This window comes from Garra rufa, chromosome 18 (genome assembly GCF_049309525.1).
Source record: "Garra rufa chromosome 18, GarRuf1.0, whole genome shotgun sequence".
NCBI classification, from domain to species: Eukaryota; Metazoa; Chordata; class Actinopteri; order Cypriniformes; family Cyprinidae; genus Garra; species Garra rufa.
Window position 1 is genome coordinate 13,315,601 of NC_133378.1, and position 15,193 is coordinate 13,330,793.

The following is a 15,193-nucleotide window of genomic DNA, read 5'->3' on the forward strand; positions in this document are numbered from 1 at the left end:
TTATTTTTTCTTGAGGACTATAATGTAAGTGAAATATCTTTTTCAGGTCAGTACTAAATAAAAAAATAACATGTATTTTGTATGATCCCTCTTATTTTGGTAAAACAAATTACATTTTGGAGATTCTGCAAGGTCTATGTAAACATTTGACTTCAACTGTATATTATATAATATTATCAGTGTTTCTGTAATTTTCTGTAATATTCATGTGTTTTTTAAATTAGAATTAAGATATTTTTGACTCCACGTGAAGGGCTCATACTGTACAGGAAGGTGGCAATTCAGGAGCAAGACTGGACAGCCCTGATGCAGGACTTTCCTATTTAGGATCTAAAGGCGTACTGAGTGAGTGCTGTTAGAGGGATTGACTACAGTTATTGTGTTTTTGAAGAGACTAATGAAGAGCTGATACATTCAGAGAAAGACGTAATAATCCCTCAGGCATGAACATACATCTGTATGTTTACAGAAACTAGAGATCCCTATTACACACACACACACACACACATACACACACACACCAAAGATGGTCTGGGATAAACAAATGAAGTGCCTTTCATGTGTTACACACCTGGAACTCATTTCACATGGACACACGCATACATTTACTTATATAACAGACTGAAAACACACAGCACTGCTGTCACACCACAAACACAAACATATTTACTGAATAAAACACACCTGGACATAATAACACACTCAAACACACACACTTTTCATGTGTGAAATAAGAAAGTGGAAATGAGATGCCTGACAAAGACATTTGATCTACGTCATAAAATGCATTAAATTTTAATCTATTTTTTAGAACGTTCATATGAACATTATTTGAAATTGATTAATCACTTTAATGCATGCTTGCTTAATAAAAGTACTGATTTCTTTTTAAAACATTGCCTCAACCTTTTGAATAAAAATTGTGTATGTTATATGCTTAATATAAATGCATGAACCATTTAATAGGCAATTCTAACCGAAGCTAAGTAAATACACACAAAGAAGTGTGTGACAGCAGATATGTGTATAAGAGATAATGTGTGTGTGTGTTGAGCAGGGTGGTGAACATGCATACACTGATAGTCCTCTCACTCTTCCAACACCCAGCTGTCATGGGAATGGGTGGACACAGGAAGAGAGGATCCTGGGAAATGGAGCAGGGCAAGGTGTGGTCACACCACACAGGATATGCAAGGTGCTGCGGATCAAGTGTGAGTGTGTTTGTCAGAGACAGACGTAATCAATATGGGCTTGGGCCAGCGCGGACACGTGTGTTTGACAAAGAGACAAAAAGATTTAGTGTAAGATGAGAGTTCTCCATCGCTGCATCAGATCAGCAGTAAAACCGTCAGCTGGGACTTTCAGCAACACGACCCCCACAAAAATATGCAAAGGTCAAGAGTCACGCACTACGACATACATTAGCACAGATGGACAATAGTGGATGATCCATAATGCTTTGCAGCTTTGTCAGTTTACCAAGGTACCTTCATCTTGCCTGTGAACAATCCCACAATCCTGTTTTTGCATGCAGCCAGTTATAGGGATACTTTATCATAGGTGTATATGACCTACTTCTTTCAGATGAATACAATCAGCGTTATATTAAAAAAATGCCCTGGCTCTTCCAAGCTTTATAATGGCAATAAATGAGGTTAAAGATAAAGTTGGATGGATGGGTCCACTAAAAGTGCACAAATCCATCTTAAAAAGTGCTCCAAAGGGTTTAATGAAGGCCTCCTAAAGCGAACTGATGCATCTTTGCAAGAAAAATATCCATATTTAAAACTTCATAAACCATAATCTCTAGCTTTAACTAACTCACTAACTTCGCACATGTGTTCATGATAGAGTAGCGTTTCAGCGGATGATGTAGAAAGTAGGCGTAGAGTAATTAGTCTAAAGTAGAAATTGTATTTGTCTGAAAGAAGAAAAAATGTCATATTTACCAAGTAGGGTAATTTTAATTTTTGGGTGAACTATTCTTATAAGGCAATGTTATTGATTTTTTGGTAACACTTGTTACTTGTAACACATTACATATATTTACTATAGCAATAAAAGTAAATGAGGCAAAATTACAAGTAATTAACACTAAACTAAATCCAAACCCTAATCATATTGTAAGCACAATCTTGATTAAAATTACTATTTAGTTTACTAGGGACACATTATTATATCTCTGCAGTAAACATTGTGTCTATTGATAAGAAATCTGTATTTTATCTTCAGCATGATCTGAAGATGAAGTCGAATTTGGTGAAAATCGGATGAATAGTCTAGGAGGAGTACGAAAAAGTAGATTTTCAACATGAATCAAAAAGATGAACAGATATCTAATAAGGCAATACAGTGATCTCTCATGACACATTAAAAAGTAAAAAAAAAGGTATTTATATAAAAGTAAATTAGGCAAAATTACAAGTAATTAACACTAAACCAAATCCTAACCCTAAACATATAGTAAGCACATTCTTGATTGATATTACTATTTATTTTACTATGGGGCACATTATTACATCTCTGCAGTAAGTCTGTGGAGATTCATTTATCCAGGTAGAAGTTTCTTCTAGAAAAAGTTTTATTTAAAAATTAAGAAGTTTGACTCTTTATGCTCACACATTCAAGGCATTCAACAGAATACTCCACCTGAGGAAGATGTGAGAGCGAGTTCCGACAAATGGGTGAAGAACCTGTCTGAAAGAGAACTCACAGGCCCAGAGATGGAGGTTTTGGCCAAAGGTCTGAACTTTGCAGTAACACCTGATCACATCCCGGTGGTAGACATGATCACTGCAACTGAATCAGCTATCCGGAACAATAATATCCCTGAGGAGGAGGCTGAACAGCTCCGTGCTCAGGTTTCCATGTCTCTTCTGAAAGCCAAACCCCCACCACCCAATCTCAGTAAACAGGAAAAAAGGGCCCTGACATCTCTAAGCAAGGATATTAACATCACTATCTTGCCAGCGGATAAGGGGAGATGTACAGTGGTGCTGAATGCAGATGACTATCACTCCAGGGTAACCACCCTGTTGAGTGATCACAACACATATAAAACTCTTAAGAGAGATCCCACCAGCAAATACAAGAAACAAGTGATTAGTTGTCTACAGTCATTAGAAAAACAAGGAGTGATGGACCGCAAGCTATACTATCACTTGTACCCAGGAGACACCACACCTTGTTTGTATGGTTTACCAAAGATACATAAGGACAACTACCCCCTCAGACCAATTGTCAGTAGCATAAATTCAGCTACATATAACATTGCAAAGAACCTGGCCACTGTACTAGCCCCACTGGTTGGTAACACTCCACACCACATAAATAATTATATGGATTTTATGGACAAAATCAGGGGATTGTCATTGCAGGGTGATGAAACCATGGTGTCATACGATGTGACATCCCTGTTCACATGCGTGCCAACAGTATTGGCGGTTGAGACAGTCAGGAGGCATCTGAGCCATGACCCCATGTTAAGGGAGAAAACACAACTCAACCCAGACCAGGTGAGCACTCTGTTGGAGCTATGTTTGAATACCACCTACTTTAAATATAAAGATGTCTTTTATAGACAGAAACATGGTTGTGCTATGGGCTCCCCTGTGTCTCCCATTGTGGCCAACCTCTATATGGAGGAAGTAGAGAGGAAGGCATTGGAGACTTACAGTGGAGCCCTTCCAACTCACTGGTTTAGGTATGTGGACGACACATGGGTGAAGATCAAGATCAATGAAATTGGCCCCTTCACTGACCACATCAACTCTGTGGACATTATATTAAGTTCACTAAAGAGGAGATGAGGAAAAATCAACTCCCATTCCTGGACTGTGGCATATGCCTAGGGAATGAAGGAGACCTGCAAGTAGAGGTTTATTGAAAGCCCACCCACACCGTCCAGTACCTGATGTTCGACTCTCACCATCCTCTGGAGCACAAACTGGGAGTAATCCGCACTTTACAACACAGAGCGGAGACCATACCCACCAACCAGGGGGCAAGGAACAAAGAACAGAGACATATAGAAAAAGCATTGAAACAATGTCACTACCCTAAATGGGCTTTCACCAAAGCACAAAAGAACAAACAGAATGACCCAAAACCAGGAAACACCAAGATTAAAAGACCTAGAAGTAGTCACGTCGTCGTTCCATATGTGGCCGGGTTGTCAGAGAAGTTCCGGAGGGTTTTTTCTAAGCACAACATCCCGGTGTATTTTAAACCTAAAAATACCCTGAGACAGATGTTGGTCCACCCAAAGGACCAGGTTCCCAAACATCATAAGTGCAACTTGGTATATGCAGTAAAATGCACAGAGGAGTGCAAAGATCTCTATACTGGGGAGACAAAACAGCTGCTTAGTAAACGTATGTCTCAGCATAGGAGGGAGAATTCTTTGGGACAAGAATCAGCTGTCTTCACCCACCTACAAAAAAAGCAAGGTGTTTGGATGAACACTGAAAGGTCTTGTGTTTTTAAGTATGTTTGTAAGTCCAGTGATTTTTAAATAAAACTTTTTCTAGAATCTCTGCAGTAAACATTTTGTCTATCGACAAGAAATCCATACATTTTTGCCAGCATGATCTGAAGATAAAGTTGAATTTGGTGAAAATCGGATGAATAGTCTAGGAGGAGTACGAAAAAGTAGGTTTTCAACATGAATCAAAAAGACGAACAGATAATTCAGCCAATCATGGCATAATTGACCCTTCACAAACAGCTTGATTGACAGGTGATCTGACCAATCGAAATGCTGAATACGCCATTTTGTCAGACAAACAAATCAGACAGGAGAGTAGATTAACATTGGAGGACTTGAACTTGAAAAATTGTGTGTATTGACGTCTTTCCGTGGTTGAAATAAAATACATTCTGATGTTCATTCATGGTTTTTTTTCTTGCTTTAAGTAAAGAAGAAAAGATGATCGTTTCATGTGACGACTGATCTAATAAGGCAATCCAGTGATCTGTCATGACACATTAAAGTAAACGGTATTTATTGCTTGAATTTAAAAAAATGGCCATTTTAAAGCTGAGACCTTGTTTTATACCAGATGTAACTGGCTCTGTCTTATCTGTTGGCGTGTTTTCAGTTTTCTTTTTGCTTCGCAATGTATTTTGAATTGTGTGAGAACATGATGTGTAGTGTGAGAGCGCCATTGTTGTCCATCAACAGTAACTAAGGAGGCCGGGTTTTCAAAAAGGGGTCAGTTGGTATCAGTGTTCTCGGCATGATCCATGGAATCTATCAATGCCAGTCACATAATAGGTCAAATTAATTATATAATTACATATATTTGATTTTTGCCCACAAGGTGGCTCCAAAACTTAAGGGCATTCAGTTCAATTCAACATATCACCAATGCATTCATGAAATATAGCATTTTATATCAAAATTCGGTAACACTTTATAATAACGTTCAGTTGTAAGTCTTTTATAAGTGATTAGTTAATGATGAAATAATCATTTACAAAACATTCACAAATGATTACTAAGTGATATGCTAACAGTTTGTGTCTGTTTTGTTAAAACAGATCCTTAGTAAATGGTTAAAAATGACTAGTTAACCCCTTAACTGCCCCCCCCCTCTCATTTTTGTAATTGTAATTCATGAAATTGTAATTCATGAACACTTTGGATCTAAGGTAGGTCTCTTTTTAAAGAAAACAATCAGCAGATTACTGCAGAAGTGGAATTAAAAAAAAAGTATTAACAAATTACAGAAGTTTAAATTTACTGTAAAGAGAATAGACTGTACAATTTTTATTATATTTTATATAAAATACATATTGTACATAACAAGTTTTATCCTAAATTTGATATCAATTTGAAGTCTTACATCTAAATAAGTTATTCCAAATTTGAAGTTGATATGAAAAAAAAAAAAAAATTGAGGTTCCTGTGAAAGTTTGTTTAGGGCGTTATAAAATACTAAATAACCTTATATAATTCATACACTACATGGTGCATAGTGCATTAGTGCATAAGTGCAGAGTGTATAGTGCGTCATTTGGGGCGCAGCTCATGTTTGCCAAAGAAAACATCTTTACCCTCACCAGTCAGCACTTACATTGCAGTAAACACTACAAAGTATTCAAAAGCTGTTGATGAATAAATAATGAATAAATCATTTACAAATCTTTCTGCATCCCCTAATCTAAAGTGTAAACTACTCATCAGTTGTAAATGTTTTACAAACCTGCCGGTTACAGGTTGTGTGGGCATCAGGTGGGTATACACACTGTGTAAAAGACCTTTGAAAAATGAGTAAAACATTTACAACTGATGAATTGTTTACACTTTAGATTAGGGGATGCAGAAAGATTTGTAAATGATTTATTCATGATGCGATCTTCAGTGAAGGATAAACATTTAAATGATTGATATTTTAATTATTTTTAAGTGACAAATAATATATTAACTAGTAACGTATTAACCACTCACTAAGGATCTTTTTGATTATTTGATGATATGCTATTTTTTTAAGATAAATTACGACAGATTTGTAAATTGTTAGCCTATTACTTAATAATCATTTGTAAACGTATAATCATGTTTTATAAATTATTAGTTCATCATTATCTAATCACTTGTAAATGATTTATAACTTAATCTACAAAACATATATAAAAATACTAACATATTACTTATTAATCACTTATGAATGCATAGTCATGTTTTGTAAATGATTAGTTCATCATTAACTAATTACTTGTAAATTACTTCGAAATGAATTAGCAAAACATACACAAATTGTTAGCATATCACTTATTAAACATTTATGAATGTTTTGCAAATCATTATTTTATCATTAACTAACCACTTATAAATGACTTACAACTGAACGTTATTAAAAAGTGTTACCCAAAATTCAAATTGCCTAAAATGGGACAATTGGGTATAATTCGACTCTGTATTGTCTTGAGGTTTTTTGTCAAACTATTCAGAAAATATAAGACAAAATAGCTATTTTTCATATCCCCTGATCACTAGGTGGCGCTGTGCCAAAACGGTGTAGGTCCCCTCAGGTCATGGTTGTTATAATATGCACCAAGATTGGTTTGAATAGCTTAAAGCATTGCAGAGATATAGTGTTGCCTCCACTTTGTCATGCTTTTCGTCAAATTTATTAACACATTGTTCAAGAATGGTTTCACTTATCAACTTGAATTCCATATCTTTTTTTTTTTTTTTTTGCCAGCATGGTTTGAAGATGATCTGATTCAATTTTTATGAAGGAAGAAGAATAAAATGAGAATTAAATATCCTAATTTAATATCTGGCTCTGTCGATTCAGTAAGAGCGCCACGCTGCTATTGAAAAGGCCAATAATTTGTAACAGTCAGTTACAATAAAATATGCTATAAACATAAAATATGGCATTTCTATTTACACAATCAAAATACAAATGGAGAAATTTAAAACTATTGATTTGACGATGTTAATTATGTCATTCACAATGGTTCATAGAATTTTTTATTTTATTTTTTTTCGACTTTGTAATGTTGTGATTTACCTTACAGATAGCTGCTTTGGTTTATGCTTATAACTTATAACTAACAGTCATTATGCACTCTATAAAATACTATTTCTTTTATTGGCATCTTTGGTTCAATGAAGAACCTTTAACATTACACTAAAGGTTCTTCATAGTGGAAAAAGGTTCTACAGTTTATTAAAACATTCTTCAAACTAAGAAAAAAAGGTTTAGTGAAAGGTTCTTTGAGGAACCAAAATTGGGTCACATTTACTTTTAGGAGTGTACAATAAACCTCATGTGTGCAGAAAGGCATGCTTGCTCAGAAAAGATGACTATGAGTTTATGTGGTGATGACTGTTGAGTACACATGTTGCATGACTACTCCAGCACATATGCACCTGGAGTGCAAGCAGTATTTGAAGAAGCTGAAATACAGTGTTTTAAATTGGGCAACTCCTTAGTGAGGCCCAAACAGAAAGAAATAGCTGTCACTTAAGAGGATTAGCACAGTTCTGTCACTGCTTGTTCTCATTACTGCTTCGCCAATGCTCTGTTTTCACATGATGTCTTAATGGCTGTGTTTCTGTTGTGTGTCAGTCCACAGCTCATACGTTATGCTGCAGAATTGCAGGATCACGCTCCAAATTTGGCGAAGAGTTCTAATGATGTGCTGCATCTGTTCTGCTTTCTTAGGTTTTCATGGATTAGCGCTGATGTTGCCACTCTGTCTGCGTTATAAATATAGGGGACACTGCTATGCTAAATGACTGGGGAAAAGATGGGAGAAGTGATACAGTTATTTCAGGAAATGATGTCACAACAAACAGCCATGTCATCCATCATCAGAGAACGGCTTTCCAAAATATGTTTCATTTCTTGCTATTAAGCAGATTCCATTGAGAGAGTCTCAAGCTAGCTCCCGCTAAGCGATTTTCCTAATCACTATTGGGCTTTTTTACATTATCATTTAAAAAATTGATTATCTGGTTACAGGTTAATAATGTTATAACCTCTGTGGATAATAAATAGTTTGAGAAGCAGTTGTTGGGGCGGCACTCATGGTCTTGGCACTAACCAATGAACTCTGGCTCTTCTTCATCTGGTGAGAAATTCAGAAACTTTGTCTACTGCTCTGCCCTCATCCATATATTTGGCTTCACAGTAATATCAGGGATAGTCCACCTCTCCAGCGACCCTGAGGTAAAAAAGTAAAAAGCTAAATATTTAAACTCTCACATCTGTTAAACGAGTGGTGTAATGTGGTCTTAATCATGTTTCTGTAGCTGCTTTTATGTCACGCACATGGACACGTCTGGCCATGCAAACACACTTAACAAGGTGTTTTAGGCAGTAGCCTTTTTAAGCAGATGTTGAAGTAAGTGTATTGCTTGTGTTTTGTTCTGTGGTGAGGAGACATTTCCTAATGACCCGCTGCTACAGAGGTTGAAAAAACATCCGCTGTGCAGATACTAGACACTAGAAAAACACCTAAAAATATCCTCAGGGGTGAAAAAGGTGACAAAGATGTGATTTACAGTTGATTTTAGCATGAGGATATACAGCAAACTCACTATATATTTATATAAAAAGAAAAATTGGTAACACTTTATAATAACTATCCGTTATAACTAGTTAATAGATCATAAATAAACTGTTAGTTAATGGGTTATAAATGACTTGTTAAATAACAGTTAATAGTTTGTTAATGATTTATAACTATCTGTTATAACTAGTTAATAGACCATTAATAAACTGTTAGTTAATGAGTTATAAATGACTTGTCAAATAACAGTTAATAGTTTGCTAATTATTTATAACTATGCCTTATAGATAGCCAATAGATAACTTACAAGCTGTTAGTTAGCAAGTTATAAATGACTTGTTAACTGTATTTTAATGATTTATAATTATACCTAATAAAATATTAATAGATCATGAACAAGCTGTTAGTAAATTACTTACTAAAGACTTGTTAAGTATCAGTTAATAGTTTATATATGTTATTGGGACGTTATTCTAAAGTTGCAACTATTCTTTATTTATTAACTGTTAGTAAATGAGGAATAGTTGCAACTTTAGAATAACGTCCCACTAACATACATAAGCTAATAACTAACACTTAACTAATATATTAACTCACACTTTACTGATCAGTTGTTCATAGTTTAACGGTCTACTAATACCAGTGAAACCTTGTAGAACAGCAAATGGATGGAACAAGTTCAAGCTACAGAAATTTTGTCTTTAAAATTTTATCTTTAAGGCACAGTTATAAATAATTAACAAACTATTAACTGTTATTTAACAAGTCATTTATTACTCATTAACTAACAGTTTATTAATGGTCTATTAACTAGTTATAATGGATAGTTATTATAAAGTGTTACCGAAAAATATATCTCCACTTTAGTTGTACAGTGACGGGGAAAAAAAATTGACCCCCTGCCGATTTTGTACGTTTGCCCACTGATAAAGAAATGATCAATCTATAAATTTAATGGCAGGTTTATTTTAACAGCGAGAGACAGAATAACAACAAAAAAATTCAGAAAAACACATTTCAAAAAAGTTATCAATTGATTTGCAATTTAATGAGTGAAATACGTATTTGATCCCCTATCAATCAGCAAGATTTCTGGCTCCTAAGTGTCCTTTACACAGGTAACAAGCTAAGATTAGGAGCACTCTCTTAAATAAGTGCTCCTAATCTCAGCTTGTTACCTATATAAAAGACACCTGTCCACAGAAGCAATCAATCAATCACATTCCAAACTCTCCACCATGGCCAAGACCAAAAAGCTGTCCAAGGATGTCAGGGACAAGATTGTAGACCTACACAAGGCTGGAATGGGCTACAAGACCACTGGCAAGCAGCTTGGCGAGAAGGTGACAACAGTTGGTGTGATTATTTGCAAATATTATTATTAATATTTGCCCAAAACTACACAGGAGGTGCTTGTCAATGATCTCAAGGTTGCTAGGACCATAGTCACCAAGAAAACAATTGGTAACACACTACGCCGTGAAGGACTGAAATCCTGCAGCACCCGCAAGGTCCCCCTGCTCAAGAAAGCACATGTACAGGCCCGTCTGAAGTTTGCCAATGAACATCTGAATGATTCAGAGGAGAACTGGGTGAAAGCTCTTTGGCATCAACTCAACTCGCCTTGTTTGGAGGAGGAGGAATGCTGCCTATGACCCCAAGAAAACCATCCTCACCATGAAACATGGAGGTGGAAACCTTATGCTTTGGGGTTTTTTTTCTGCTAAGGGGACAGGACAACTGCACCGCATCAAAGGGATGATGGACCATGTACCGTCAGGGCCAGTGCATTGAAGCCAGCCAGGGCATTAAAATTGGGTCGTGGATGGGTATTACTCAAAACAAGGCAACAAAGTGGCCTTAGGAAGAAGCATAATCTGTGGAGGGAGATAAAGTTTCAAGTTGCCAAACGTCAGCCTTGAAACCTTAATGACTTGAAGAGGATCTGCAAAGAGGAATGGGAAAAAATCCCTCGAGATGTGTACAAACCTGGTGGCCAACTACAAGAAACATCTGACCTCTGTGATTGCCAACAAGGGTTTTGCTAGGGTTTTTGCTGGTTAGTCTCCTTGGTCAATAATTAGTTCTCCACACCTGTCCTGTTTCAGTTACTCACCATCTGTCTATTTAAGCCCTCACTTCCCTCATGTCCGGTATTGTTTATAATAGTTTCAGTTGTTGTGTCGCAGTTTTCCCGCTATTTCCTAACTATTCTTGTTAGATTTGTTATTAAAGACTGTTGAATTCTCCTGTGTTGTGCACTTTATATGGCACAAGAGCTATATATATATATATATATATATATATATATATATACATATAGATCTTATTTTTTTTGCTTTTAAAAGTTAAGCCTTGAAAAAAAAAATGAAAGAGAGATATAGGATGTACAGTAAATAAATAATTGCATAAATGCATGTAGGTCTTACCCGAGTGTGTGTTCGTATGTGCATTTTAAGGCCGTCGTTCTTGCTGAAGGCTTTGTCACAGTATGGGCACTGGTACGGCCGCTCACCTGAAGAAAGACAAACACAAACAAACATCAGCCTTACTGACAGACATCCAAACACATCTGCTTAACATGAACAAACTAATGAATCATGATTCAATGCAAGTTTATTAACCCATAAGGCTCATATAGTATGATATAGTGAGAACATACAGTTCATGCTCAAGAAGGAACAAAACACCTCAGTCTTACTCAGAGGCCCAAACTGAGCAAAAATATGCAATGTGATGCAGATGTTGATATAAATATGGATAAAAAGTAAGATGTTGTAATGTAAATCAGATCCAGATCTGGTCACACTTTATTTTAAGGTCCAATTCCCACTATTAACACACTTTTAACTAAGACTTTTGCCTTAATAAACTCCTAATCTTTGTTTCTTTCAGTTCTTCGTCGTTCTCATCATGTTATTCTTGGTTGTTTTGTTTCTTTTTCCAGTTCTGAGTTCATACAAAGTTCTGTCATGAAACTCTAAATGGCACAGGTTCTAACTCAATCTGACATAATGACATCATAATCACATGGCACAGCTGATTGGTTCTTTACATATCAGCAGCCAATGAGCTTGCTGCTCAGCATTCAAATAGCTGGCTATTGCTTGCTGTAGCAGTTGCAGTGCGCTTCAGAAACCCTCCACCTCCCCAGCTCCACCTGTCATGTATGTTATATATGGGGGTTATTTCATGTTATATGTGCAGCAGCAGTATTTCTTACATGCTCACAGCAGCATGTCCGTGGATGTACATCCATTTCTCCACATTTTTGGTAACCAAGTTGTGACAGCATGGAGTAGATTCTGTTTTTCAGCAGTGTTTTGGTCATGCTGTTAAAGGAGTAGTTCACTTTCAGAACAAAAATTTACAGATAATGTACTCACCCCCATGTCATCCAAGATGTTCATGTCTTTCTTTCTTCAGTTGTAAGGAAATATTTTTTTTTGAGGAAAACATTTCAGGATTTCTCTCCATATAATGGACTTCTATGGTGCCCCCAAGTTAGAACTTCCAAAATGCAGCTTCAAAGGGCTCTAAACGATCACAGCCAGGGAAAAAAAAGGTCTTATCTAGCAAAGCGATCGGTTATTTAAAAAAAAAAATATATATATATACAATTTATATACTTCTTAACCTCAAATGCTCGTCTTGTCTAGCTCTGTGTGTACTCTGTGTAGAGGTTAAAAAGTATATAAATTGTAAATGTTTTTAGAAAATAAACGATCATTTTGCTAGATAAGACCCTTCTTTCTCAGCTGGGATCATTTAGAGCCCTTTGAAGCTGCATTTAAACTGCATTTTGGAAGTTCAAACTCGGGGGCACCATAGAAGTCCACTATATGGAGAGAAATCCTGAAATGTTTTCCTCAAAAAACACCATTTCTTTAAGACTGAAGAAAGAAAGACATGAACACCTTGGATGACAAGGGGGTGAGTACTACTCCTTTAACTTAGGCCTTAGAAATTTTTATGTAATATGTAATACAGCAGACATTGTATGGTTAATTATTAATGGCCGGAGAAGAAGAAAAATATTTTACTTCATGCTATATACAATGCTGGACTACAGCAACATGCTGTGAGAGCATTAAACAGAGCTCAGTTTTCCAGGAAGCAGTGACCAAAAAGATACTTAATTCAATTATTTGGTTCCATTCTCAAGACTAGAAGCAAGACTCGTAAACAAAGACTGTGATGTGGCATGTTTATTTGTGGGCTGTTTCTATTTTTTTTTATAGCACAGTCAGTTACGTCATTGTTCAAGCCAGTTGGTTTTAAAAAGAATGCCACTGATCCCCATCCGAGCTCCAGTGCCAGGAGTGTTTCATTGGAAAATGACCGCCCTAATTGGTGATCAAGGCACATTATGGCTTCATCATCACTCCTAAGGTTCTGCACCACTGGAATCAAAGCTTGGAAAAACTGGAATCTTCTGCCTCTTTGGATCAAGAATGTTTTGATGCCAGGCATAATTTGGCTTTGGAACGGAGAGCCTGGCACAGAACTCCGGGAATCTGCATAATATTAAAGGCTCCAATATGTTGTGGGATTCAATGCAGAAAGTATCTGTCATGCACGAAACCAGCAAAATATGACGGATTTGATGACTTACTTTGAGGTTTTAAACGCTGCACCTTCAGGCTGGATATTTTTTGTAAAAAATTGTTCCACGTTTTTGATCACAAATGCCTTTTTGAGCCCAAGATCAAGTACAGCTTGACCGGATGCACGGATACAGCTGCATATTGATATTTCAATGAGATATTTATGCAAACAGAGCAGGCTTTAATCTTTATGAATAGGATATATATATATATATATATATATATATATATATATATATATATATATATATATATATATATATACGATTTGGCTCATAGAGGATCTAGATATATGCTTTCTGATCTCTGACTACATCAAGTCTGGAATAACATGTCCACAAGGAACCTAAAATATAAAACAGGATTTCCAAATCAATACTTCGTGTGTTTTTAGATTATCAGTCTTCCTTTCCAGAAATGTAAAACCAAACACAGGGTTTTTGTGTTTCTATCTCCACCATCTTGAACCGCAGAGACCTGAAGTGGGTGGGGCCGGCTAAGCCCCGCCCCTCTGTGGATCAAAGCGTCACTGAGCTGAATGGGAGAGATGCTATCTGAGCGCACTCAGTATCAGCACAAAGGTGGAGTGACAAGCTGTCAATCAGAAAGTGGACAAACACGTGGGTCTGCTTTAGATAGAGCTGATCCTGGCTGCAGATAGCATAACGGTTATGATTGCAGCGCTAAAATCCATCGGTGTGAGGTAACAAACACCGCTGCACTAGAACCCCAAGGCAATACTTCTGATTTAGTTTAGTTGGAAAAACACTACTAATTAACATAATATGAAAATTGCATTGCAAGGTCAATATATTATACATTACGATAATGTATTACAATAACAATGTCCTAGTCAGTGTAACTAAATCATTTTCATTAAGTGAAAACTGAAATATAATATAGAAATATTTTTCATTATATCATTAACTAACTTACTAACTTACCAACTTACTAGGTGCTAAATTTAGTAAAACTAAGAGTACAAATATTTAAAACAAAAACAAAACAAAAAAATGAAAAATACATAACCTAAAACCTGAAATAAAATGAACATGAAAACTGAAAATATCAAAATCAAAGCTAATTTAAAAAAAAAATAAAAAAAATAACTACTATATAATAGTAAATAAATAATACGAAAATATGCAAAAATGCAATGGTCCTGAATTTTTTTTTTCTTTAGAACATAAAATTCATATTGGATATTACTATAGTGATATCACAACTGTTTATTGTACAAAATTAATAAATAAATAATGTCCACATTGATCATAAATCATTCAAATTTCTTAATATTACCACAAACTGCAAAAACTCAGCAATATGCCTGATAAATAACATTACTGACAAAAAATAAAATAAAATAAATAAATAAATAAATAAAAATAATTCTTATTTAAAATGTATTAATTATATGTGATTTTTTTTTCTGGTTTTGCTGAAATAAGGCAAGAATGTGTCATACTTTAAATAATCTTGTTTTTTTATTCTAAATGTTTAAATGACAACTAACTTACTAGGTGCTAAAAAACTACTAAAAAAACTAAAAAAAAAAA

General features: G+C 35.5%; 1 protein-coding gene across 1 annotated transcript in view; it reads right to left on the minus strand.

Moving 5' to 3' along the window:
- Window positions 1-15,193, minus strand: part of LOC141290522 (PR domain zinc finger protein 5-like) — a 71,267-nt gene that overhangs the window by 12,674 nt on the left and 43,400 nt on the right. Inside the window, exon 7 of the mRNA XM_073822649.1 lies at window positions 11,460-11,545. Within this exon, the coding sequence (XP_073678750.1) occupies window positions 11,460-11,545 (86 nt within the window). The remainder of the gene's footprint in view (window positions 1-11,459; window positions 11,546-15,193) is intronic.